The sequence below is a fragment of the Papio anubis genome, chromosome 13 (assembly GCF_008728515.1).
Source record: "Papio anubis isolate 15944 chromosome 13, Panubis1.0, whole genome shotgun sequence".
Classification (NCBI taxonomy): domain Eukaryota; kingdom Metazoa; phylum Chordata; class Mammalia; order Primates; family Cercopithecidae; genus Papio; species Papio anubis.
Genome location: NC_044988.1, coordinates 79,215,449 through 79,242,593, shown reverse-complemented (window position 1 = coordinate 79,242,593; position 27,145 = coordinate 79,215,449). Strand labels below are relative to the sequence as shown.

Here is a 27,145-nt window from a genome sequence, read left to right as displayed (position 1 = left end):
TTTACATTCCTGCAGCTGTTCAGTTGCTTTCTAGTCACAGTTTTTTTCTTTGTGTCTAAATTCCCACAGACTCTCTGTCTGTGTCACGCTCCACAGTTTTGTAGCCCGGAGAGGAATTGGGTTTGGGGTCACTCCCTGGAATCTGAGGATCATGTTCTGTCGCTGGAAGAAATCCTGAGATTCTTCTAATGAAGACAGAGCGCTGACACAGCCAGCCTTTCCAGGGGTCGTAGTGGCAGACTTACTGGGAGTTTTGAAGTGAAATGTAGCTGCCCAGTCAGCGCTGAAAATCGTGGCTGGACTCCTTGGGGCCTCCCCCTACAATTCCTGTGCACTGATTTCACATGGAGTCCCCAGAAACTTGGGAGACTGGGAGCTGGGTACAAGTGCTAGATGCTGAAGGCTGAACACAAAATCAGGGCCTCTTTCAGAAACCCAGGTTTCCCACATCCCTTTGTAGGGTGCAATGAAACCCACCAGAATGGCCAGAGACAGGGACTTCTGTCTTGGGAGAGTCTTCACTGTTTCCTGTTGATGATATAGCTAGAAGTCTCTGGAGAAAACCCTTCCCTGAGAGATCTAGTCACTTCTGCTCTCAGTTTGGGCTATAAACAGGAAATAGACAGAGCTGCTTAGAAATGAGATATCATTGTAATCAAAATAGCTCTTGTTGATTTTCGCTTTCTCCTGGAATTCCAGTTTCCATTTAGTGGAAGTTAAGAAGGAGGTTTCCCAGCAGATCCAGGCCTCCCACAGGCTATGGGGTATGCGAGGGCCCCAAGTTGTAAACCAGGCAGGCCAGACCCCCAGGGCCGTGGTGGCCTCTGAGCAAATTCAGGAGTCCCTCTCCCTGGGAGAAGTGCCAGAGAGGCCCGTTCTGGGAGAGATTCCCAGAATTCCAGTATCCTTTCTTCTTGAGACCACAGAGCCTCAGTCCTAAATCCCTTCCCCTTCATTCATTCATTCCCTCATCAAACAAACATTGTTTGGGTCACTTTTGTGTGCCAAGCACTGTGGTAGACACTAGAACTATTGCAGAGAAAAAGACCAAGTCCTTGCTTTCAAGAAGCTTATAATCTAGTGTGAGACAGAGATACTCACACACCATCCTGCCTGTTGGAGAATAACTTCACATGGTCTTCCATGATACCCCAAACCCACAAATTTAAACACAACAAGGTCAACTTTCCCTGGTTGACTCATCCACCACTTTCTGCTCCGCCCAGAGCTTCCTTAAGCAGGCCTTTGTGGTGGTTTTGAGACATGTCTAAAAATTCTTTGACACTCCTCTCTTCAAGACATGGAGTCTCAGCCAAGTGCGGTGGCTCACACCTGTAATCCCAACACTTCGGGAGGCCAAGGTGGGCAGATCACCTGAATTCAGGAGTTTGAGACCAGCCTGGCCAATATGGTGAAACCCTGCCTCCACTAAAAATACAAAAATTAGCTGGGCGTGGTGGCGCCTGCCTGTAGTCCCAGTTACTCAGGAGTCTGAGGCACAAGAATCACTTGCATCCAGCAGCTGGAGGGTGCAGTGAACCAAGATCGTGCCACTCTACCCTAGCCTAGGCAACAGAATGAGACTCTGTCTCAAAAAATAAAAAAGACATGGAGTCTCACTGCCCTCCCCTTGCATCTGGGCTGGCCTTAGTGCCTTGCTTCTAATACACAGAAGGTGAGAGAAGCAATGCTGTGAGACTTGGAGGCTGGGCTAGAAAAGGTATTAACAGCTTCTGCGTGGCTCTCTCTCCTGAGACACAGCTGCTGAGCTGTGAAGAGTCCCTTGCCACATGGAGATGCCCTGGGGAGATGTTCTCACTGACAGCCCCAGCTGAGGTCCCAACAGCCAGCCAGCATCAACCACCAGACACGAAGGGGAGGAAGCCTTCGGGATGACTTTTGACTCTTGCCCCACTTACATCTAACCACCAGCTTATGACAGATCCTAACAACTGCATAGCTGAGCTGCAAGAGATGATAGTAATAATAACAACAGCATTGAACATAAATCGTTTTCGTTTTAGCTTCTAGGTTTGGATGATTTGTTATGTGGCAAAAGACAACCAGAACAATCCTAGAAACACCGTGATGGACCTCTGTTCCTTAGCAACTTTGCTACTGAAGGAGTGGCTGGCAGACCAGTGGTACCAGACCACCCGGGAGCTTTTATAAACACAACCATTGAGTACTGCCTGAGACCTACTGAACCAGAACCTGCATTTTTATAAGACTGCCAAACATTTCATATGCATGTTAAAGTTTAAGAAGCACTGCTTAGCAAGACAGTTTTGAAAGTACATTATTTTAAGGTCATGCTTTAAAATATTCAGACACCAAAAAATAACATAACAGACACCAACGTAGCAACCATCCAGATTTAAAAGATAAAAAATAGCAAGCATATATTCTGTGCTGAGTACTATTGTAAGACCTTTACAAATATTGACTCCTTTAACCTTCATGACAGCTTTGTGAGAGATGCACTACTTTGTCATTCATTGTTTTGTGATAGAGGAAGAAACAGGACAGAAAGATTAAGTCATTTACTTGAGGTCACACAAGGTCATAAGCAGCAGTACTGGTATTAGTACATTAGCTACACTAAATGCAGGGTACCTGGCTCCAGGGTTGAGCTATTCTGCTAAACATTTAACACTTTGCCACCTTTTCCTTGATATCTTAAGTCTATCAAGGCTCCTTTGAAATTAGTCTCCATCTCTTCCTTTCTTCTGCACAGCCACCATCCTAGTTTAGTCTAGGACTCGTGCAATACTGCCCTGGCTGCCTTGAACCTCTGGTATGGCACCATTCAATCCATTTTCTACAATGCCCCAGATTAATCTTTCTGCCAACACTGATCTCATCCTCCCTGCCCAGATAGTTTTAGTGCCTCTGCTCTGCCTGGTACCTAAACAGGTCAACTTGGACTCCAAGTCCCTTGAAACCCCATCCCCACTCTAGTCTCCAACAGAAAACAGAACAGATCGCAACATCATCACCGGGTCTCCATCACCACACACAGCAGCTTCATGGTTTGTTTACACATTTCCTCCTGGCTGGGTTGCCTTTTCCCTTGCCTGGTCCTACAAGTTCCATCTCAAATCCTACCTCCTTGGCAAATCCTTCCTTGACTACTTTTAGTTTAAAGTATGAACTCCCACTTCTGAACTCAGTAACACTTAGTAACATCTTAATATCTCTTTTTAGCTCTTTTTTTTTCCCCCTTGTGCATCTTCAATGGCCAGGTACTGCATGAGGCATTTATTGTTTTATTGTGGTAAGACATACATAATAAAATTTACCATTTTAAGTTTACAGTTCGGTAGCATTAAGTACATTCACGTTGTTGTGCAACCATCACCACCAGCCATTTCCAGAACTTTTTCATCATCCCAAACTGAAATTCTGTACCCACTAAACAATGACTCTCCCTTCTTCTCTCCCCCAGGCCCCCTGGTAACCTTTCTGTCACTACGAATTTGACTAGTCTAGATATCTCATGTAAGTGGGATAATACAATGTTTGTCCTTTTCTCTCTGACTTGTTTAACTCAGCACTATGTTTCAAGATCCATCCATGTTGTGACATATATCAAACTTTCATTCCTTTTCATGGCTGAATAATATTCCATTGTATGGATATATCGCATTTTGTTTATCCATCCATCTGTGGATGGACACTTGGGTTTTTTTCCATCTTTTGGCTATTGGGAATAATGCTGCTGTGAGCATTGGTATACAAATATCTGTTCGAGTCCTTGCTCTCAATTCTTTTGTGCATGAGGCATTTTAAACTTTATTCTCCAAACAAATCTGTGGTAGGGATTGTTGGTTCCACTCCATAGGAAAATGAGGTTCAGAGAAGTTAAGTGACTTGTCCAAGGCCGTGTGTCTAGGGCTTAAATATTGTTTTCCTGAGGATTCTGCTTTTACTAATAAACATTTTATTTTCTAGAAGAGATGAGTATCTAACTTAATAAGGATTCCATAATTCAAGGTTCTGTGTTATCTCTGTCAATGTTGATGGTAATGACAATGGCAAGAAACAGATGAAAAGATGACAGACACGTCCTTGTGTCCGGCAAAGGTGGGCAGGGAGACATCTTCTTCCCTTCCAGCGTGAATCCAGATTCTAAGTGTCTGGATGAGCTAATTAGGTCCTGAACATACACTTGGCTTAAAAACTGTAGCTGTAACACCCAAGGTAACCTCCATGGCCTGAGGGTTATTTGCCATTTTTTGATTTAGGGTCAAGGACTAGAAATAGCCAGACAGTTTGCTTCCAGAAGCAAAGTTATACTCAGGTCCAAAGCCTTGAGCTCAAGTTCCCAGCTGAGGTATAGTAAGAGCTCAATATGATGGTGGCTGATGTTTAGGTGGTAGGTAGGGGGGCCAGCCTTCTCAGCGTGACCAGTGAAACCCCGAGAGGTTTCCTGGGACAGAAGCTTGCAGAGCAAAAACCAAGAAAATCACAGGCAAATTGGGATAAGTTGGCCACCTTAACCTAAAGATCATTGTGGAAGGAAAAGAAATAATTAATCTTGCATCTGTCCCTTCTTCTGTTATTCCCGCTGGTTCAAACCTCTGACCTCCCAGCTGGTCTCCTGCAGTAGCTCCCTTGCTGGCCTTCCTGCCTCTGCCTCTGCCTGCAGTAGCCCATTTGGCACAATTTGCCCTGATCAAAAACCTTCAATTTTCTTCCCCACTAAACCAGCTTAGCGAGGGCCAAGACCTCTCGTTCCTGTAAGCACCAGACAGGTCATGTCCATGAGAGACACAGCTCTGGGGTAAGACAATAGGAACTGGTAGGGCTGCAGCCGGGACTACGCCAAACATCTTTGGGGCTTGGAGCAGGTGCACAAATAGATGCTGACATACAGTATATCTTAATATCTGAAATCAAACTAAAAATTATTATTTTATGTTCTCTCTCTTACTAAGTTGGCAAACATATTTCATACTGACCGTGAAGGCCAAGTTCAAATTGTGAGTTCTTGGATTCCTGTGGGTCCCATATTGAGATTTGGTGGTGCAGAGCGAGATTCTGTGGCCTGTTACCTTCTTCCCTTCTCTTCATACCCTCTCTCTGTCCTGCACCTCTAGAGGCCTTGTACCCCCATGGTGGATACCCTAGCCTGCACCTCAAAGCTCCATCCACACATACGCTACCCTCAAGGCAAACTGCTTCCCTTTGGTACACCCTTCATTGTGGCCCACCCTTGGGAAGACAGATGGAGAGAAGAGGCCTATGTGAGTTCTGGATGTGAGCTGGGGCTGTTCAGGAGACAATTCAGAGTCTTGGGAGCTGAAGCACAGTCAGGGGATAGGGGTAGGGAGCAGGCAAGTTGCCTTGGCCCAAAGACTCCTCACCCCTTAGAAAAGGGTGTGACTAGAGTAAGGCCCTGTAAAGCCCAGGGCCCAGGAAGGGGGATGTGCTTGCTTGGGTCTAAGACGATACTGATCAGGCCCATAGGAAAGCAGATGCTGCATCTAAAGAGGGCAGTTAAACTCAACTCTAGCTAGTTCCCACCTCCTGGAAATGTGGCTGAGTCTGGCTAGATCTTCCAATCTTTTAAGAGAAGATGAAATGTAGGATGTGCTATCATAAATTCAAGTGAAAACCAAAGCAATACAGTAAAGGCCAAACACAATATGTCTATGGGCTTGACCTTGAACTTTCAGTTTATAGCTGCTTCCTCGAGGAAGTACCTGTCTCTCTACATCCTGGCATAGAGCCACTTCTTTCACCTCGTCTCCTTCAGTCCCTTCAGGCTGAACAAATCAGACAACCAGAGATAGCCCAAGCTTCCTACCTCAGGCCCTTCGCTCAGTCAATTCCTTCTGTCTGCAATACCCTCCCCTGGGTCTTCTCCTTGCTGACTGAAAAGCATACTCATTTTTCAAGAACAAGTGCAAACCCAACTCCTCCAGGACTTCTGTCCTCATAACTCCTAAAATTCCAGACTTAGAGTCGGGAGACCAGAGTATGAATCCTAGCTCTGCAATTGTACACAAGCACAAGTGCTCTGAACCTCACATGTAAAATGGGATGATATTTCCATTAACCTTGAAGAGTTACTTCTTGTGAAAGTTAAATAAGATAATCTATGTTAAAACATTTGTTGGGAGGCTGAGGTGGGCGCATCACCTGAGGTCAGGAGTTTGAGACCAGCCTGGCCAACATGGCAAAATCCCATCTCTACTAAAAATACAAAAGTTGTCCAGGCTTGGTCGCGCGCACCTGTAATCCCAGCTACTCAGGAGGCTGAGGCAGGGGAATCGCTTGAACCTGGGAGGCGGAGGTTACAGTGAGCCGAGATCGTGCCACTGCACTCCAGCCTGGGTGACAGAGTAAGACACTGTCTCAAAAAAAAAAAAAGAAAAAAAAATTGGTACAGTTCAGGGCATTTAATCAGTGCTCAGTAACTGCTAGTGGAATAGGAATGAGATTTTGAGTATCTTACTTATGCTTTAATTGGGAGCCAGTAAACTTTTTTGGTAAAATATCAGACAATAAATATTTTAGCTTTATGGGCCCTATAGTTTTTTTCCCAACTACTCAATAAGGCAAACATAAATAATACTTAAATAAATGGACATAATTCTGTTCCAATAAAACTTTATTTACAAAACAGGCAGAGGACCACATTTGCTCCAAAGGCCATAGTTGCTGACCCCTGCTTCATACCATTCTTAGGGGTTGTTCCCTGGCTCTCAAAGCTGCTGTTACTATTCTTACTAATAGCTATATTTTAGTTCTGCCGGTATTTAACAGGCGGTGTCCAAAACACTTTGTAAGAGATTTAACCCTCATTGCCACTCTACACATGAAGAAACTGGGGTACAAAGAGGTAGCAGTTGAACCAGAACTCTGAGCAACTGTGCAGTAATGTGTTCGGGCCTTGGACAGCACCTGCACAGTCTTGGGTATGCTTCTTGGCTGTTGTTGGATGAACGTACATTTGCAAAGGACTTCAAGTCATGCTCCACTCTCCCATGCAATGTTGGTGGCAATTGTAACTACTGAAAACTTAGTAGGGAATTCTCTTCCACTGATTAGTGTGGGCAGCAGTAAGGAGCACAGGCCAGAAGCCAGTGGGTCTCTATCTGCCTAGTAAGTACTGGACTTGATAGTGGTTCTGCTGTTCCTTTTCATTAGTACCCATAGGAACATGAAACTGACCAAAATGGTGAAGAAAAAAAGGAAATGATTTGATCTGGATGGGGCTGAATGTCACCCTACACTCTGATCCTTCAGAACAGTTTATTTGTGTATAGGAGTCTTGCCATGCCCTCAGCATTGTGTCTGTATCGTGGAGAATTGCCAAGGCATCAATAAAAGGAAAGGCTGCTTGCAGATGTGGAGTAGTTGACAAAGCAGAGATGCCCATCTCCATGCCAGAGGTCACATGACCATATGGTTCATCATCCCAACTGATCATTACTAAAAATTAGGTTGGGAAAACATGTGCAAACTGGGACATATGGTCACCCCAGTCAGAGAAATCTTTCTAAGTGGCCACTGAATAACAGTTCATGCCTGGGCAATGCTGCCCCTGAGAAAAGAGCAACTGGTTCTGCCGTTTCGTTCTGCTCCATGATCCCAGCTACAACATCATGAAATATCTACCCCATACCATGCATTTATAACATGCTAAACTTCACGGGAGAAAATCAAGGAAGAAGATGCCTGGTCCCTGGAAGTATGTCTTCATTAGCGGTTCCTAGAAGTCAAGTCCATAGTCCTCAGGGTTTAAACTGATTCCTGCAACTTAACATGCTACAGCAAGTTTAATATATGTGCAATGCTACGATTATAAAGTAAGTTTCTGGTTGAATTTTAGCTATATGTTGCAAAGAACTGATAGGTTGCTTTTGCCTGAGCAGGTATAGTATGCATGTTATGTATTGAACAACTCTAAGGGCACCATTCTCATTGTCCTTGATGTGAATGGAGCCTTCTAGGATTGTGCAGTATGCAACCTGAACAATCATATTTGGCAGCCCTGCTGGGGAGCTCCAGTCCCATTCCCACCAGCCAGAACTGGTGTACTTCAGTAGCCTAATCCTTGTGCAGCTGGTCACCCTCAGGATATCTGTTTGCCTAAACACTTTTCCCTCAAATAGTAAACAAGCATCCACACTGAAAGGCATAGGAAGACAATCTATCTATGCTTCTGCTGCTAAACTTGCTTGGGAACTGCTGAGGGGAGTTCAGCCTCTCCTCTGGCCTGGTAAAAGAAGACCCACGGCTGCTTGCACACCACACCAATCTGTTCTCTTTTGACACATGGGAGAAAATAAAGCTACAATTTCCTTTTCTGGCAAAGGCTCCTAACCCCTCCTTCCTACTGACTCTTGGGAACCAAAAGATAGCATTACATCTTTTTTTTTTTTTTCATTTTAAAGAAATAGGGTCCTGCTATGTTGTGCAAACTAGACTTAAACTCCTGTACTCAAGCTATCCTCCTGCCTCAGCCTCCGGAGTAGCTGGGACTTACAGGCACACACCACTGTGCTCAACTTGTGCATTATATCTCGATTGTCATTTTTCATCTATGGTGTATAAGTCTGTGTCTCAGGGTGAAAGTCAACTACTTCAGAGATATTTGATAAAATATATCACATGAATACAGAGGGGCCCCACTGAAGGGTCAGCCATATGTAAAGACAGCAGGAGTGCAGCATGCAGAGGAGGGCTGATAGCGAAAGAGGGTGGGTGCAGGGGGCAGTATGAGATGAAAGCTTTGCAGCTGGGCTGAGCGGGATGAAGTCTTCTCCAGGCGAAGAGGGGCATGATTCCAAGTGTGCACAGAACAGCATGAGCCAAGTGTAGGGGAGGGGTGAATATGGCCAGTGAGGGTCAGGGTGGGATCCTTAATTAAAGAGAAAAATTTATGTTGGGAATCAGTGGGAACTAAGGCTTGCTGGAGAGGGATGATGGAGAAGAAGTTGTCACATTTTAGCAAATGTTGAATTCCAGAGAACAAAGCAGTGATTCTCTGTTTTTACTGAGTAGGAGAGTGCCTTAGTGATGAGGATGGATGCTTGTACACTCACAATGAGAGATTCCATTACCCAGCCACTGCCTCAAGAAATAATCTAAAAATTCCCATGTCTCCTTCCAACATTCAATGAGGAAAATTTTCTCCTTGTAGGTGAAAAGACATGAAAACAAACTCTCTTCAGCCAAACTGCAGCTAACTAACCCCATTCAACTGGGAGCTTCTATGCCTAACTTTCTATCTACCACTTCTAAAACTCTTTGGATCAATGGAAATATTTGGATCTTTATACTTAGACAACTGTCTATGGTGTACTACAGAGCAAAAAGGCTAAGTGTCAGGCCCAAAGACACAGAGCTATTAAAGAGCAGAACTGGCTTACTGCTTTCAGATCCAGTTACACTGGGCATTCATGGAGCAGGGAGTCACAAGTGAGAACAAGAGAAGGAGCCTGTATTTTGTCCAGAGTTAAACACTGTCTGTGGAGAGAAGCACTGTCAGCCTGTTGCTCACAAACTCAACGTTCCTTTGGAGAAACCGTCTAGAATAGGTGAGCAGTGGCACGTGTCTGCAGTATTCCCCCTCGAGGTGGGGCGGGGGGGTTGCCAAGTCTCCAAGGAGAAAGTGGGGCACAAAGATGGCAGGCAAAGACCATCCTGTTTATATTTTTAAAAGGAAGATTCAGACTCTTATTTTCAACCATGGAGAACTACAAATTTTGGTCAGGCGGGTATTCCCCCCGCTGAATTTCATACACAGGAAAATAGCCACAGGGTTTCAAGACCCTGGAACAAGGCAGTGGTGGGCGGCTTACTAGGGACTCCACAGGGCCAGGCACAGCAGATGCCTGATGTGATGGCTTCTAAAGGCCAAGGACTTCAGCACCTTCAAGGAACAACTCCTTTCCTCTTAATGTCTTTCTCTTTCCCTCCCTCCCTCCCTTCCTTCCTTCCTCTCCTTCCCTTCTTTCATCCTTCCTTTCTTCCTTTTGTTTCTTTCTGTTCCTCCTTCCTTCTTTTCTTTCTCTCTCTCCCCTTCCTTTTCTTCTTCTTTCTTTCTTTCTCTTTTTCTTCTCTCCTTCCTTTTTAAATTATAGAAAGATACTCTTGAGGTTGGTGTCCACCCAGAATGTCACCCACAATCACGACTTCCTCTAAGTCATATGATGAAGGCATAACTGAGACAAAGCTCAGCCCATGGGTCCCTTTACACTCGAAAATGCTGCTTCTATCACATCATGTTTTTGTTGTTTTCAAAATAGACCCAAGGTCTTAGAATTAAGTGGTTTGGTTGATAAAGTAGTATTATGTGGTACATTTTACAAACCAAATTGCTCAAACAAGTGAGAGAAGTAAACATTCAGTAATATAAGCTAGACCGAGTTCTCTAGTTTCATCTTATTTTTCTCTTGACCTAATTTTTCCATCTTTCTTTTTCTGCTGTGTTTCAATCAACTGCCTCAAATGTATTTCTTTTGTAATGGGAAAGAAAGGAGAAGGGGAAAGCAGAAAGAAAAGTCTTTAAAACATCCCTAACAGAAGCCTTGCACGGTAGGTGTTATTCCCATTCTACAGAAGAGGAAACTGAGGCTTGGTGAATTGAAATTAGTTGCCTAAGATTACTCAGCTGGCCAATGACAGACTTGGGCTTTTACTTCGTTCCTGAATCCAAAGCCCATTTTTCTTGGCTTGCAGAGTTGAGGCAAGAATCATAGCCTGGACTCACTGCGGCCTGCCCTGGGCACCTGTGTGCTGCTGTTTCCAACACTGGCTGAATCTCCATTAGAATCACCTGGAACCATTTAATAAATGCGCCAGGTTTCATCCTACCAATTAAATCATGATCTCTGGAGTGAGGCCCTCATAGCATTATATTTTGGAGAAAATGTCCCAGGTTCTAATACACAGCAAGCAAGAAATGAGAATCAGAGAGCTGCAGCCTGGTGCTTCCTGGGAGAATTAACAGGTTTCTAAAAGTTCAGTTCACCTTGCACGTGGGAATGCATCTCAGCTGAAAAACATTTAATTTTATTCAATAGAAAAGAGGAGAGAAGAAAGGAGCTAAGAGAGAAGAGAAAAGTGAAGCTGAGCTGTTTTTGGGAGAACCTTTTTCCACTTATGTCTGCTGCTTCTCTAGTGCTGAGCCAGTTTACAGCTTGCATTGACTAAATCCCCAACTCTTCAAGAGTCAGCCAAGAAGTCTTCTGTGCAGGAGTCAGCTTGCTAACGCTCAGGAGGCAGAATAAAGGCTAAAGGCTGGAGTGTTTTATAGTGGAGCCAGCCATTGGGTCCATCAGTCTCCCCACGTGCTTGTATATTGCATTCCCTCCCCCTTCTATCTGAAAACTCACATCTGGCCACGTAACTTTGCTCAAATAACTCAGCAGGAGCCCAATCAGATCTGGCCTCCATCAGTGAAAAATTGCTTATGCTAGAGACAGCTCTTTAGCTGGAACAGATGTTACTTTTGTTTGTTTAAACGATCGTGATCTTACTGGAGAGTTTAAGTTTGCTGCTGACGTACTCAATTCAATCCTTATAAAAGGAACAGCATGACAGGCACCTGGTGCAACGGAAAGAATTTGAAGTCACCCTGCCTGGGTCTGAATCCCAGCTCTGAGTCTCTGTTCTTCTTGTGGCTTTGAGCAAGTCACTTTCTGTTTCTAACCCTAGTCTCTTTGAAAGGAGGAATTGGGATTTTTTAAGAGAATGCATGGAGGCAAGACAGTATTTCCCAAATTTGGGGGGTAAGTGGGCATGGCATTACATAACACTGACTCACATAGCAAGAAAGTTACTGCCATCTTGATTCTCTTTCACTTCCATCTGATTATATTAAAGAGATGGAGCTATGTTTTTGACACCTCTGTAACGTGGCTATTTCCTTCTTTTAACAGGAGCAAGATGGTACACACAGGACAAAAATAACTAATGTGATACCCAAAAGTCTGAAGTTTGAGGAAAAACTGAGTTAAGGTGTGTGACAGCACCTCACACTGAGTCTCTGAGCTATAGTTAGAATTTAGGCAGTCTTTCAGGAAAACTAGAAACGCTGACTCTATCTTTGTACTCTGATTGGAAATAAGTTCTTGAAGAAATGGAATTTGATTTGGCAGATTCTGAAAGTATGAATAATGCACACTGACTGCAGAATTTATCTCACTTTCAGATTGTCTGAGGTTGACCTGAGAAACCTGGCCTGAAGAGAATAGACCCACAGCTGGTGTTTTTAATATTCAGTGACTTGCAAATTTCTTTTTAAAGTTGGGAAATACAGTTATCATCTTAAATGTAATTAGCCTTGGCCAGATGCAGTGGCTTACACTTGTAATCCCAGCGCTTTGGGAGGCTGAGGCAGGCAGATCACCTGAGGTCAGGAGTTTGATACCAGCCTGGCCAACATAGCAAAACCCCATCTCTACTAAAATTATAAAAATTAGCCTGGCATGGTGGCGTGCGCCTGTAATCCCAGCTACTCGAGAGGCCAAGGCAGGAGAATCGCTTGAACCTGGGAGGCGGAGATTGCAGTGGGCTGAGATCATGCCACTGCACTCTAGCCTAGGTGACAGAGTGAGACTCTGTCTCAGAAAAAAAAAAAAAAAAATTAGTCTTTACTAAAAACAAACACTAAATCATATATCAGTTTTTTTTTGTTGTTGTTGTTGTTTTTTTTTTTGAGATAGAGTCTCGCACTGTCGTCTAGGCTGGAGTGCAGTGGCACGATCTCGGCTCACTGCAACCTCCGCCTCCCAGATTCAAGTGATTCTCCTGCCTCAGCCTCCCGAGTTGCTGGGACTACAGGTACACGCCACCTCACCCAGCTAATTTTCTTGTATTTTTAATAAAGACGGGGTTTCACCATGTTGACCAGGATTTATGACAAGCCCTGGGAGTAAGATCTCTGTTTCACTAGTCCTTTGAATCATTAAACTTCTGTGCGGATTATTGCTCTTAGGAAGATAAAAAAGTGAACATTAGAGAATAGTAGTATTCTATAACTGCATGACCTCAGGAACACAATCAAAGACTAAGGATTAGGAAGGGAGGGAAGATCACATTTCAATTTAAATACGTGTGGGCTTTGCCTCTTGTTATTTTTGCTAAGAAGGAACATGAAGCCTCCAGAACTATTGAGGTGTTGACCACAAAGTTTCTGTTTATTTTCCTGGGAATGAAACTTTTTACCAGGAAACACAGGATACCCTAAAATTCCTTAAAAATTTACATTGTTCATTTAACCTAAAGTTAATTCATCATTATATAAGTTACATTGGTTCTTCTATAACAAAAGCACTAGATTCTGGCATTAGCTTTCTGCTTGTAGCCTGTTCAAAACTAAAAATGCCCTCAGAAGATTCAAATCCCAACATAGTACAAAGGCTCATTCTTCTGAAGAGTTCAGGGGACTATAGTTCTGACTCTGCTGTTATCTTGCTAAGGGTAAGTTCCATTTCCATCTAGTATTTATTTGACCCAGCCATAAAATGAGTGAATGATGATAGATTAGGGGTCACACACTCAAATGCCAATAGGGGCCAGGCAGGTGATACAAAGGAAGTGGGCCAGGAGTAAGAATAATAGAAGGTGGTAAGAATAATAGGAGGTGGTGGTGTTGGTGCTGGTGGTGGTGATGAACAATGGAGTATGGCTCCGCTAAGGTTAGCAACCACCATCAGCTCCAGAAAATTGCCAGTGGGGAGAACAGGCTATTATTGCCAGAGACTGAATTCTCAAAAGAAGTCGGAAATATACTTTTAAAATAAGAACTCTCTTAATTTATTATTATTGGCAATGAATTCAAAATGATTTTTAAATACTGTGCAGGTAAACTAACCTAAGTATAGGCCAGATTCAGCCCAGAATCTGCATAACCATTTTCTGACTTCTGCCCTATGTGATCACTTAAGATCTTGCAACCTTAACTTCTAAATAGCAAATCTTTGCTTTTTTGTGCTGTTGATAAAATGGAAGATTTGATACTGTTTGAGAAAAGCAGGACAGGAGCTAGGGCTTGGGGGCTGCTGGGGAGACGGAGTAGTCTAGTAATAGCTGCAGAAGGGTGATATAGCCTAGATCAAAAGGTATTTGCATAACGCCATAGGGCAGCTGTTCCTCTTAGCTGTTACGACAGTGGTGAAATAATAATACCATCATCAGCCACAATAACAAAACTACCTTTGCTTGTTCAGAGACTGACGTGCCACTCCTAGACTTTATAGAGTTGTTTCAGTCAATTGTGTTAATCCTTTTTATGAATGGCGAAGGAAAAACTGTCAAATAGAACAACAGGACTCCTGATAAGAAAACAAGGTGATTTTACCCTCTGCTTCACCTTTGGTAAGGAAGTGCTGTAGAGACACCTCCCAGCCTCCAGGGGGTGGTATAATTAACAGAGCATTTGCTTGAGTCGGTAAAGGTGCAAAATAAGAACTGGTGCCATTGGGTCTTTCTTGCATAAATAACCTCATTAGCTAAATCTTTCTGTCTCCAGTCTCAGGGTCATCTCCACACCACTTTATTTATTTATTTATTTTGAGACAGAGTCTTGCTCTATCACCCAGGCTAGAGTGCAGTGGTGCAGCCTCAGATCACTGCAGCCTCCACCTCCTGGATTCAAGCAATTCTCCTGCCTCAGCCTCCTGAGTAGCGGCGATTACACGCATGCACAACCACACCTGATTAATTTTTGTATTTTTAATAAAGACGGGGTTTCACCATATTGACCAGGATGGTCTCGATCTTCTGACCTCGTGATCCACCTGCCTCGGCCTCCCAAAGTGCTGGGATTACAGGCATGAGCCACTGCATCTGGCCTCCACACCACTTTCATAACATAGCCCTCCGTGTGGGAGGAAGTAAAGACAGCTGAGCTCAGAACTTGGCCCTCCTCCACCCCACACAGATTTTTAGCTCTGCTACATTAGCCAAAGTCCTTACTATCCCTATAACTCAGTTTCCTTGTATATAAAAGGGCAATAATCTCAATGGCTCCCCTTCAAGGTTGATATGAGATTAAAGGAAATCCTACCCTATCAGGTGAAATGCCTAGGTCTACTTGGTAGTACTGAACTATGTTCCCTTCCAAAGTTCTAATTTTCTCATCTAATTCCTCCTGCTACATTTAGAGTTCATCTGGTAATCATTTGCCCACCATGATGAGAAATAATTCCCCAGAATAGAATTATGAGGTTGAACTATATGGAACTGTCAATAGTCAGTATTATGGATCTACAAAATGACATTTCATAAGGTTGAATGTACTACAACAGCAGTCACAAATCCAAAGGAGGGCAAAGAAGCTTCCCTTTCTATACTAGTTCTGAAACACACCTGAATAGCTTATAATCTCTATATTTGGGCAGGATGAGGCCTCTGGTTGGGGAACAGACACTTTCTCATTATAACTAAACTAACATTTGTCATCTACTTCCAGCTTACAAAGTGCTTTTAAAAATATGATTTCCTTTAACTTCACAACAACACTAGGGATGAATGTAAGCACATGACTTTCCATATGCTCCTACATTTGAACTTGTTGGTATGCTCTAGAACTGTGGGATGTGTAATGTGCTATCATGGTTCCAGCCTACATGCCTACACATTAAAAAGTATTTCAATTAACAAAGAGAATAATGTAAAGAAAGCCCTGCCATTCACTGTGTAAGATGAATCTGACAAAACACAGCTCCACAAACAACTGCACTAAATGCTTAGGTACATAGGGAGCACCCAGTTCTGGAATCCCCAGCACTTTTGACGAGGACAAGATGTTCTTGCATTTCTTCCACTTTCTATTGGTTGAAACTCCTGTCCATCTTAACCTGGCAGTTTGAGCAATCTATAAAACACCATTCATATTTCCATCTTTAAAGTTACCCTCCATACATAAAGACATTAAAAAAATCTACCATGGAACCCAACCAGATGAGAACTCCCAACTGATTCATTTACTTAATATCCTCAAAGAAAACCATTTTCTGTGACAGCTCTGCAGGTGGTAGGCATCACATCTACTCTTCATTCATTCTTTCATGCGATAATTTTTTTGAAACTTTTTTTTGAGCAGTTACTATGGACCAGGCCCTGTTTGAGGCCAGGGGTTGGCAAATTATAAGCCCATAAGCCAAATCGGACCCAGCCTTTGTTTTTGTAAATAAAGTTTATTGGAACATGGCCACACTCATTCATTTAAATGTCATGTATGGCTGCTTTGCAGCAGAGCTGAGTGGTTGTAACAGATCATTTGGCCCACAAAGCCAAAACTATCTGGCCATTTATTGAAAAAACTTTGCTGACCCTGTTCCAAGTAAAGAGAGGTGACCAAGAGAAACAAAGTCCCCATGTGTCTTCAGATGCTCTTAAACAGCAGACTGCACCAGATGAACCCTGTCACTTAGCCTAAGGGGCAGCCCAAGTTTGATCACGGTCTGGGCTGCTGCTGGGGGCTTGCAAGGAACAAGAAAAGGATGACAGGTGAGAGAGACGTGCAAAGGGGGTTAGAGGGAGGACATGTTGGGAGATTGGATTAGTGTAGAAACCAACTACAACAGGTGGGCCATGAGGATTCCCACCAAGGGGCACCCAAACCGGTGGTCCAAGTACCAATGCATCAGAATCACCTGGAGACATTATTACAAATGCACGCTACTGGGCCCCACCTGGGAATCGGAATCTGAGTTCCAGAGGTGCGACTAAGCTTCCACATTGTTAACAGGTACCCCCGGGTGATTCTGAAGCACGCTGGAGTTTGAGAGGCACTGGGTTAGTGTTTAGTTTTAGTGAACAGCAGAAGGTGCTCCCAACACAGTCTGGCCTGAATTCCGCTAGTGGCAGGTGAGAAGGGGAAAGAATCAGGGCACAGACACACAGAGGTAGATGCAGTGAAAAGGCAGTTTATTGTCTATTAATACTGTACAGAGGAACAGAGAGAAGCTACAAGTACAGCATCAGCTGTCGCTGGCAGTGTCTTTTCTGAAGTCAGTTTTTATTTTGTTTTTCATCTGAAGGAAACAGAACAGTCAAAGTACACTTCAGGTTACAAAGTACAGCAGCTAGCCCAGTAAGCTAATTCAGAGTAAGCACGACAGGCTCCCACCCCCACCCCCACCAACCAACCACAAATGAAAGTATTTACAGAGACGTCACTCACCCCGAGTGAGATGCTAAAGCTGAAAATTTCACCAACAACCTACATTCACTGAAAAGCTGCATCAGACACAACATTTTCTGGAACCCCTGTATGATTTTGACTCTCCTAAGTCAGGAGCTTGAGAGGAGGAAAGAATGTTCCAGAACCCTGCAAAGAATAGAACTCTTCCCACCTGCCAGAATAGGGTATCACAGAATTGGAGTTGGAGCTACATACAGAATAGTTCGGATCAGGCATTGCCTGGTGGCCTGTGTGTATATCAAGACCTGTCATTGCAAAACTAAGTGACTGGATGTCTCCCTGCCCACTTAATCTCAAAACCGAGAGGTTCCTTAGTAATAAGAGATTAGAGTAAACTGGCTCTCCATTAGCACCTTCAGGCAATTGCATAGTTCTTTCATTTTTGGAGTTGTCTCCATGACAGCAATGTTCACAGCTGGGCTGGAGTTGGGCCCGTTGGAGAGATTCTGGTAATGAAGGAATTTAAACGATTTGCATGGGAACCAGAGGGGTTATTTCTCTTGAAAATGGAGTAGATATAACCTTGTCTTGTTAGAAAAAGGGTCTTGATCTCTTGGGTAGTAGAAAAAGGCCTCATCCTGAGGAAGGATGATGCTTGGGAAGAGAGTCTCACAAGAGTGGTGAGTAGTTTCTGAGACATGACAACTCTGTCTGCGAGACAGAGGAGCAGGTGTTGGGGAAGAGCTTCAGAAAACTGAGTGTGAAAGGGATGAGACTTCAGGAATTTGACAGAAACTTGGGGGAAAATATTCAGGAACTCTAAAAATTCAGAATCTCCTTTGTGGATAAAGACAATCTTTTCCTGTATCTACTTAACTCTAAAAATATGGTGCAGCCCTGTGTTATGTAGAAGGCCAATAATATCTGATAATTGTTTTTTTGTTTTTTGTTTTTTGTTTTTGAGACAGAGTCTTGCTCTGTTGCCCAGGCTGGAATGGAGTGGCGAGATCTCGGCCCCCTACAGCCTCCACCTCCTGGGCTCAAGCGATCCTTCTGCCTCAGTCTCACAAGTAGCTGGGACTACAGGTGTGCGCCACCATGCTGGCTGATTTTTGTATTTTTTAGTAGAGACTAAACAACATGGTCTCACCATGTTGCCTAGGCTGGTCTTGAACTTCTGGGCTCACACTATTCTCCTGCCTTGGCCTCCCAGACTGCTGGGATTATAGGCATGAGCCACCACATCTGGCTCCTGTAAGATTTATGTTGGTGGTTTATCTGCTTATGTATAGACTGAAGATGGTCAGAGGGCTCTGACTCACTGTTTCATATATTTTTCTCAAATGCACCAGAGTGAGTGGTCCCTTAACCTCAAATGTGGCAATTACTCCTTAAATATGTGAAAGATTTAGACTTTGATAGTTTCTGGGCTTTGCTTGCATTTAAAATAGCTATCTCCTTCTCAAAGATTATTATATATTACTAAAGGTATAGCCCACAGAGCTATCAAGTTGTCTATCTAATCTACCTAATGGCAGGTGTAGAAAGCTCGATCTTCCAACCAATGCCTATTTGGAAACACTGGATCTCATGTAATGGCAGTGCAAGGCCAAGTGATAGGCCCTTTGTTCATGCCCCCAAGGCTTGGCCTAGTGCTATAGGACTCCCCAGAATGTTACCTTTAATGGAATGAAGAAATAGCTCAGTCAATCAAGGGTGTTTTCAAACTCAAGCTCCATAATGCATATAGATTTCATTATAAAAATACTATTCCTTAAAAAAATACATAAATGTAAAATATTCCATTTCTACAGCCACTCCTATTCCCACCCATATCATCCTACTCATCTTAGACTATAACAAATGGGCACATTCCTCAGTCATGGCTCAATCATAGAATTTGAGTCCATCTCTCTTGCTTTTTCAAGCAATGCCAGCTGTGCTTAAAAATATGCTCCCAGACCCAGTTGGGTGTCTGCAAGTTTCCTTCTCTCACAGTGGGAAGGACTGTGAGGAGATGACTGCAAGAGGTCATGCGCTCCATGTGGCCTGTCTCCCTGAAAGGCAGGGTGCGATTTTGCAGGCTCATATGAGAACACAGATGCGCGTTTGGTTGGTAGACAGGCAGAAGTAAATTCCAACCTATGCCCACTTTAGCCCCTTTGGACCACACCTGCAAGGTTCTGCCTCAATGCTCCTGTAATGAAACTCACAGCTCTAAAGAAGGCTGGGTAGGAGTGGGGAAGAGAATGTTGTGTTAATACAGCTTTGGAATACAACCTGTGTTTTTTTTTTAAAGGACAGAAAAGAAGAACATAAACAGTGATGCTAAGGCAAACTGTCAAATGGCACATCAGTACTATTTTTTTGTCATTCATTTTGTTAACATCACAAGGCAGATACATTCTGTAAACATATATACCATACAGTACATTAACCATAGGAAAATAAAAAGAAAGCCACCCTGTAATTCTTTTCTTTCTGTATTTCTATTCTTTCACTCCAGAAGGACTGTCTGAAGTCTAGGGAGAATTTTATGATTTGTGAGATATACTTTTTATTTTATTTTTTTGTAAAAATGCAGTGACTTGCAAAAAGTAGCCCCAGGTGATTATGAAGAGGCAATATGAGGAGAAGACAACCCTTTATACCTCAACCTGTAAAAACTTAGAAAACAGACACAAAATAGAAAAAGTCATTAATTTCAGAAAACATCTTGTTTTCCTGGTTAGTAAAAGAGAACATTGAAAAATTATTTTTATAAAAGTTAAGGCTGTCCAGATCTTTGATGCAGAAAGTCTGCAGTCCCCAAAATTACATATTATATTTTCATATTGAAAGCAAGTTCTTTCGTGCGACAGTTCCGACCTTCTTATGGTAGACTAGAAGGGAGAGGGGAAGCAGAGGCTTACTTAAGTTATATAAAAATTATGCGGGGAGTGCTTGTCTAAGGAGCCCTGGTAAAATTCCCCTTTGTGACTTTCAGGATGTAGTCTTTATTCTATACCTTTCTACATTCAAACAATCAGTATTTTGGTTTTTGTTGAAATGGGAATTTTATTAAGAAGTTTGCTGAAGCTATGAAAACACAGATACATATCTGCATTGTGCTCCTAATAAACGACTTTTCTTTTTCCCTAGAAAATGCAGGAAAGTTTTCCTGGTAATACCAGAAGAAGGCCTTTGTGAAGTGAACTGGTGGTAGCAGGAATCAAACATCCCATCTTCCTCATTACTTGTTTTATTATAATAAATAACTCTGTGCTCTTGCTGTGTTGTACTATCCAATAGAACAAAGCATGTTTTCAGGTTCTATCCTAATCACTGGAGTTCTATATACCTTGATTAAGAAATTGAGGAGCACCCAAAAGATTGTGTATTTATGAAGTTTCTGAAACACCTATGTCTTACATATGCAGAGAATCTATGGTTTCAATAGCAAATGTGCATATGGCAAAAATACAATGTGAAATGGCTCACTTTGGAATGATTTTTGTTGTAAACTAATATTGCAGGAGATGAGATTATTTCTTCCAGGAAAGGACCTGTTAGTGAGTAAAACTCTCCAGTGGGTCCAGGGATGAACAGAGGTGACTGAGCTTCTAGATTTCAAGTCAATAATAAAAAGTCCTTGATGCTTATTCTGTCTATGTCCATCTGCGTTTTATATTGACAGGGCTAATATTTCTTACAAAGGAAGACCTGGTATAGTAGTTAGATTTTGTCTCTATGACCATGTTCCCTCCCTCCTCTTTTGCTACCATTGGTTCAACTGGCATTAAATAAATGGTAATTTTCAAGGGTGTGCAGTGGTCCCTTGAAATGAAATTCTGCAGGAAGTAAAGAGAAATAGTCTGTTTTTACACTTGGCCTCAACATTTTGCTCCAGAGATGATATTGTATCTCTAGGAAACTCTCTTTATATACTTCCCCTCCTTTTATAAAAACTTGACAAAACAAAATATTCTACTTGCTTGTAGATAAAATACATTTATCAGCAGGAAATTAAATGGAATAGGTAGACATTTTAAGCAAATACATGTCTATTAACATTTCAGAAAGGAACCAAATCAAATTAATAGAATTTGAGTTTCCTGAAAGTTTTGAATAATTCTAAGATTGCTCAGAAGGCTCAAGGAAACTGTGTTTTAGGTTTGGCCATAAGGGCATTCCCTACCTTCTCTTCCTCCCTATCACCAATATTAAATGATGTCACTAAACATTGTCAAATCAGTTTTAGAGGCAATTATTATTTTTTTGCTTATGTAAGGAAAATAATATAGGTAAAAGAGATACAAGCTGAAAAAATTCCCCTTAGTTTGTCTTATTGCACACTAAAAGAAAGAAAATATTTTTAAGAAGTTAAGAATACAGAAGTCATTAAGATTTTTCAAGATATGTAGAATTAATCTTTATCATTTTAACCATTAAAAAATCTTTCATTAAATGCCATTGAAAATCTGTTTATATACAAATGAGATACCCCTCCTTTTATTTTTTTCTCCTCTTTCTATTTAAAGGGAACTGATTATTTATTTATTTATTTGTTTATTTTTTGAGAAGGAGTTTCGCTCTTGTTGCCCAGGATGGAGTGCAATGGCACATCTCGGCTCATCGCAACCTCTGCCTCCCAGATTCAAGCGATTCTCCTGCCTCAGCCTCCCGAGTAGCTGGGATTATAGGCATGCACCATCATGCCTGGCTAATTTTTTTTTTTTTTTTTTTTTTTTAGTAGAGACGGGGTTTTTCCATGTTGGTCAGGCTGGTCTCGAACTCCCGACCTCAGGTGATCCATCCGCCTCGGCCTCCCAAAGTGCTGAAATTACAGGTGTAAGCCACTGCACCCAGCCTGATTATATGATTTTAAAGGAAAGCCCAACTAAACATTAGCTCAAAAAAGATCGTGGTTTTGCAGTTTCATTACTGATTCTTTCATTAGTCTGGTTATGTAACCAAATACCCTGCATTTTTGGAGAGTGTGATACCACACATAATAAAATTTATAGAGAGAATGCCAACGGCAGCAGGAAAGGCAGCATGTTCACAATCACAGCTCCATGTACACTATCATCACGAAGGGTAGTTACTTGCTGCTATAGGTGAGATTTTAGGTCTCATCCCGTAGAAGTACTGGCTAAGCCTGAATCCCCCATTATGACAGGAAAATGATGGGATATATGCAAATATATATGCCATATTCAAACACACCTTCATTTACTGTGGCTACAAATAGCTTGAATAAAGGTAACACATCTTACTTCAAAGTCCATTAAATCATAAGCTTTACTAATAAAAGTATAGAGAGAACTCGAATTCATATAATTTGCTAATCATTATCCCCCCATAATAGTAATTAGTGAAGAGAATACAGATAATCATTAATCTTTTAGTTCTTGTGTGTAGTGTTGTAGTAAGATGGGCAGAACATTTTCTTTATGAATAACTAGTTCACTTAGGCAAGGGTAGGTCCCTTCAGGGAATCATCTGTTCTGGAAGATTGATTCTGTTTATCAACCAGCAAGCTCAAGGGTTCTACATTCTACCATTTCACTCACTAACTGTGCTTACATTTTTAAAACTCACATTGAATAGCTTGAATCCCCAAGTGAGTAAAAAAGATAAGCTGTGGTAAACTTTTAGATTGTTTCTTTCTTAAGTAAATCATTAAAATAACAGATTGTCCAAGACATTGAAACTGTTTTCTCCCTCTATGTAAACAAGTTTATCTGCAGGCCATTTTATGTGATGTCTAAATGATGCTTCAACGACCATGTACTCAGGAAAATGAAGCTGAGAGTAGCGCAATTTATAGGCATCCAAACCAGGTTTCTCGATAAAAGAGCAGTTTTATTCCATTGCAGCTGTTTTGATGAACTTGAGATTTAGAGATATTTCCCTCAGTTATTCAAAACCAAGCCTTGGATGAAATAATCTTCAACAGCAGAACTTAGCTCCTTTATTTTTCTCTTCTTTAACTTTTTCTGTTTACATATAGGTGTAAACAAAATGAGTATAATAAAGCGACCCATTTTGTGCTCATTAAAATGCAATTATTTCAGAAAATTAACTTTGAAAAGTAAAAACTGATGTTTTTACCTTTCCTATTGAAGTAAATATAATTTCAAGCCAGGAAATTTAAAAAATATATATATTTAGCACTGAGTAAGCGAAATAGGTCAAATTAGACAGCTTCTATAATAAAATTCTCTCAAGACTATCTTACTTTTTTCTGATCTACTTTCCACAGAAGTTAGACTTGATGTAGTATATCATATGTTTTTTCAAAACTATATACTATGGGACATAACTTTATGAATAATTCATAACAATGCTATAAATGTTTGGGCAAATAAAGTTAAGATAACTCTTATTAAAACCAGTTATGTTATATCTTTATTTCATTACTATATTATTGTTACTTTATTAAATTGTTTCCCTTTGGTTTTACTACATTTGTGGCTTTTTGCTTTGGGGGAGTGCTGAGAAGGTATTTCAAAAACTGTTCATTGTGTTCTAGATAAAAAATATTCTTTGCTCTTCTGGAATTTCCAGAAGCTAAAAACAAAAAACAATGCCCTAATAAGCTCAGCTATGTGCCACTCAATATTTGTTATGAAATTAAGTGTTTAACATTGAAAAGACAGGTCTTTCTTAATTTTTATAAGTTTTTTAAAGTTTTTTTTTTTTTTTTTTTTGAAGGGCAGATAAACCTACAAGTTGAAGTTACCTAAAACATTTTCTTTCTCATGGGGCCAGAAAGAAAAGAGTACAGATGCAAGGCTTTGTAATCAACCGGGCATGAGATGAACAGTTAATGCATTACAGCACCATCCATGATGAAGTGGGAGCATCATGGCAACCACTGTATGTTGGAAAGACTGTTTTAAAAATATGGTCACTGCAAAGATACTTCTCAAGATGATCCCCTCCTTGAAAATAGATTAACATGACAAGAAAATGTCCATGAAAAAAGAAACAATATAAAAATTTACATTTTTTTAAGAGAATAGAAACAAGGCTTGTGAATTTGCCTAAGTTTGGAGATCAATTGCTACTGATGGTTCAAACAATGTTTGTTTCATGTCCTTAGAAATTTTTAAATGGTGCTTCTTATATAAAGGGTTCATCGGTTAAACCATAGAAAGAGAGACAACCGCTGATGGGCAGGTTATGGAATCAGTCCCTACATTTCAGCTGTGACAAGCTCTGGGTTCTTCTACATCGACTTCATTTCAGTTTTAACAGAAAGAAAGTCACGAATGCACAATACTGTAATCTGGAAGCTTATGTAAGGCAGCAAAAAGCATCACCCTAGATCAGACAGACTAAGTAAGGTCCACTTTTGGCTACACTAGCAACCGGCTAGAGCCAACAGCATTTTGCCACACAAGATATAAAAACAAAGATCCACAGCAAAGGAGGCAAGTGAGAAACCAGGGACATGGCAGTGTGTGACTACGTTACAGGAACACACTACAAAATGAAACCCCCAGTGCCAATGGGTTCAATTCCAGTCAAGTGAGTTAAGGCTACCATATCACTGGCTGATACGAAGAGTCCATTCCAATCGAGCAGGAAGGAAGTGATTCACTCTTGAAGACACAAGGAAAGGTTTAGAGGAAAAGCAAGTTCTTGGAGAGAATGAAGCACACACATGCACGTTGTCTCTCAGGTGAGGAAAAGGAAAAAAATGAGAGAGATCAAAGCAATCCAACTGCAAGGCAAGGCAGGTGTTTGCTTCCAGTTCACAGTATTGCAGTTAGTGGTACAGTGAGGTCTACGTGAGTGATGGAGAGTACAGGCTGCCCAGAAGAAAGGAGAAGAAAGAAGTGGTCACATGACAACACAGCATTGACAGCGCTTTTTCTTTTGGGTACCTGGGGCTGGCTCTGTGGCTAGGCTCTCTTCCTTCCCTTCTGGGGATGAGGGCTCTGTGGTGTCTGAGACTGGCCTCCCGGACACAAGCTCAGCCGCGTTCCCGTCAATAGTGGACACGTCCGTCACTGTCTTCTCCCTCAATGACTTCTCATCATCTTCATCAATGAGGACCAATTCTGCCTTGATGGTTTCATCATAGCCTAGCACCTTTTTTGTCTCCTCTTCATCCTCGATATTTTGGTAGCCCATAAAAATCATGGTGACTGGCTGATCCAAGTTTGCATCTGGCCCTGCAGCAGTGGGGGCTTGGGCCTGCTGCCCTGGGTTCCCAGAAGAATGGTCTTTCCTAGACTTATGTACCATTTCTAACTTGGCTTCTTTGCAGAGCATGTGTTCCTTGGGATGGCTGAGACTCCCATCTGCAATCACAGTCCTTTCGGACACGTGCCCTCCTCCTAAGCTTGATTGTCCAGCCTTCTGAATAAGCTCTTCTACATCCTTTGCGCTTAATTTGTGCACTCCATTTTCTACTACGGTGCCTCCTGAGTGCACCTCATACACTACTTTGGTACCATCATCATAGACTTTGACTCCTTTCTGATGAACCCCCTCTGGGCCAATGGTAGATGTAGAGAGAATCTTGGTCTCTCCTGTTTGTTTGTCTTTCTCCACATTAATTTCCATGGCGTACACAGCTTGAATGAAAACAAGAGAAAGGAAGTGCATGTTACAACAAAAAAAGCCAGTGAATGGTTAATTGCCAAACAGACAAAAAAAAAGATTTTGTGCCCTTTCTATTCTAACTGCCAAGCATCTTGAGTGTTAGAGTGAGGTGCGCACTGTAAACAAAGGTGGTTATATCTGTATTTTAACACAGCAGTTTAATGCACTGGGAAGACAGATGCACAGTTGCTATATCTCAATGGCACTCACACATTTAAGGAAGATCTGCTAAAATAAGGGCACAACAGACTTTAGATCTTGGTGTGAAGAATTTCAGAGAGGCTGGCAACATGCAAATTACCTTGATTGAGGCCTTCCCCAGCTGACAGACAATTTACAAACCCTTGGTTTAAATGTGTTCCAGTTCCAAAATTTTAAATAAATAAAAAAACCTCTTTCATCAAGTGTTCTCATTTTCTCTACATTTCCACAAAGGTTTTTCAAGGTGGGAAATGGCTATCCTCCACTGTACTATACAATAGAATATTTTCAACAATTGAAAAGGCATGAGAGCATTCATATTATGTGCCCGGTGAGTACTTCAGTCACTAAGCTAGGTACCTAACATAAGAACTAAGAAAAGCACAAGACAGAAGTAACATCACAATAGGACACTGGAATTTGAAGACAATGATCGCAGAAGGCCTCTTTCATCTTCCATGCACAGAGTGCCAAGTCCTGCTGCCTATAATAGCTTTCCCATCTGTTGTCTTCTTTTTGTTCCATTGCTACTACTCAATGTAAGACATTCAATTCCTCTTCCCTAGATTGTTGGAAGAACTTCCTACCTGGTCTCCCCCTCCCCTTGCCCCTGCCTCTCAGTCTTGTATCCTTTTTAATTCATCCCAAATCTTGCTGCCAGTCTGGGGTTGCTAAGGACAGCTCTTTCCTGTCCTATAGACTCTTGTGACACCTCATACTTCCAAATTGGTTTCTCATAGGCTTCCCGGATGGGAAGAAACTGTGCACCAGGCCCACAGAGCCACCAGGCTCCAAGTGCCCTTTATCTGGATGTGCCATGAACCCATCAAACTCAGCAGCTTCCAAACTGACTCCAGCTTCTTCTGTCAAAACTATTCCACAGTCTCCGTGCCAAATAACAGCAGCACTGCTACCTAGTCTCTCAAGCCAGAGGCCTGAGAATCACGTCTGACTTGTTCTTTTCTTCCTGCTTTCTTACAGCCAAACACTCACTGACAGTAAATAATTCTACTTCAGATATATCTCATCCATCTCCTCACCACCATTTCTATCACCAAGGCCTTAGTTCAGGCTCTCCTCTGCTCTCTGCACAACAGCCTTGTTTTTTATTTCACCTAACACTTCTGTCTTCTTGCTCTAGTCCAGGAGACTGCAAACTGGCCAGAGGGCCAAAAACAGCCTGACCCTGTTTCTGTATGGCCAGAGGAGCTAAGAGTGGTTTTACATTTG

General features: G+C 42.0%; 1 protein-coding gene across 8 annotated transcripts in view; it reads right to left on the bottom strand.

Annotated features, from left to right (window-relative positions):
* The window catches only part of PALM2AKAP2 (PALM2 and AKAP2 fusion), a 538,968-nt gene that overhangs the window by 196,477 nt on the left and 315,346 nt on the right, over positions 1 to 27,145 (bottom strand). For 5 of the 8 annotated variants that reach the window (XM_031654861.1, XM_031654859.1, XM_031654860.1 and 2 more), the window contains one exon: positions 24,991 to 25,686. The exons of the other annotated variants lie outside the window; for them this stretch is intronic. In XM_031654861.1, the coding sequence (XP_031510721.1) occupies positions 24,991 to 25,686 (696 nt within the window). The remainder of the gene's footprint in view (positions 1 to 24,990; positions 25,687 to 27,145) is intronic. 8 annotated transcript variants of the gene reach the window in all.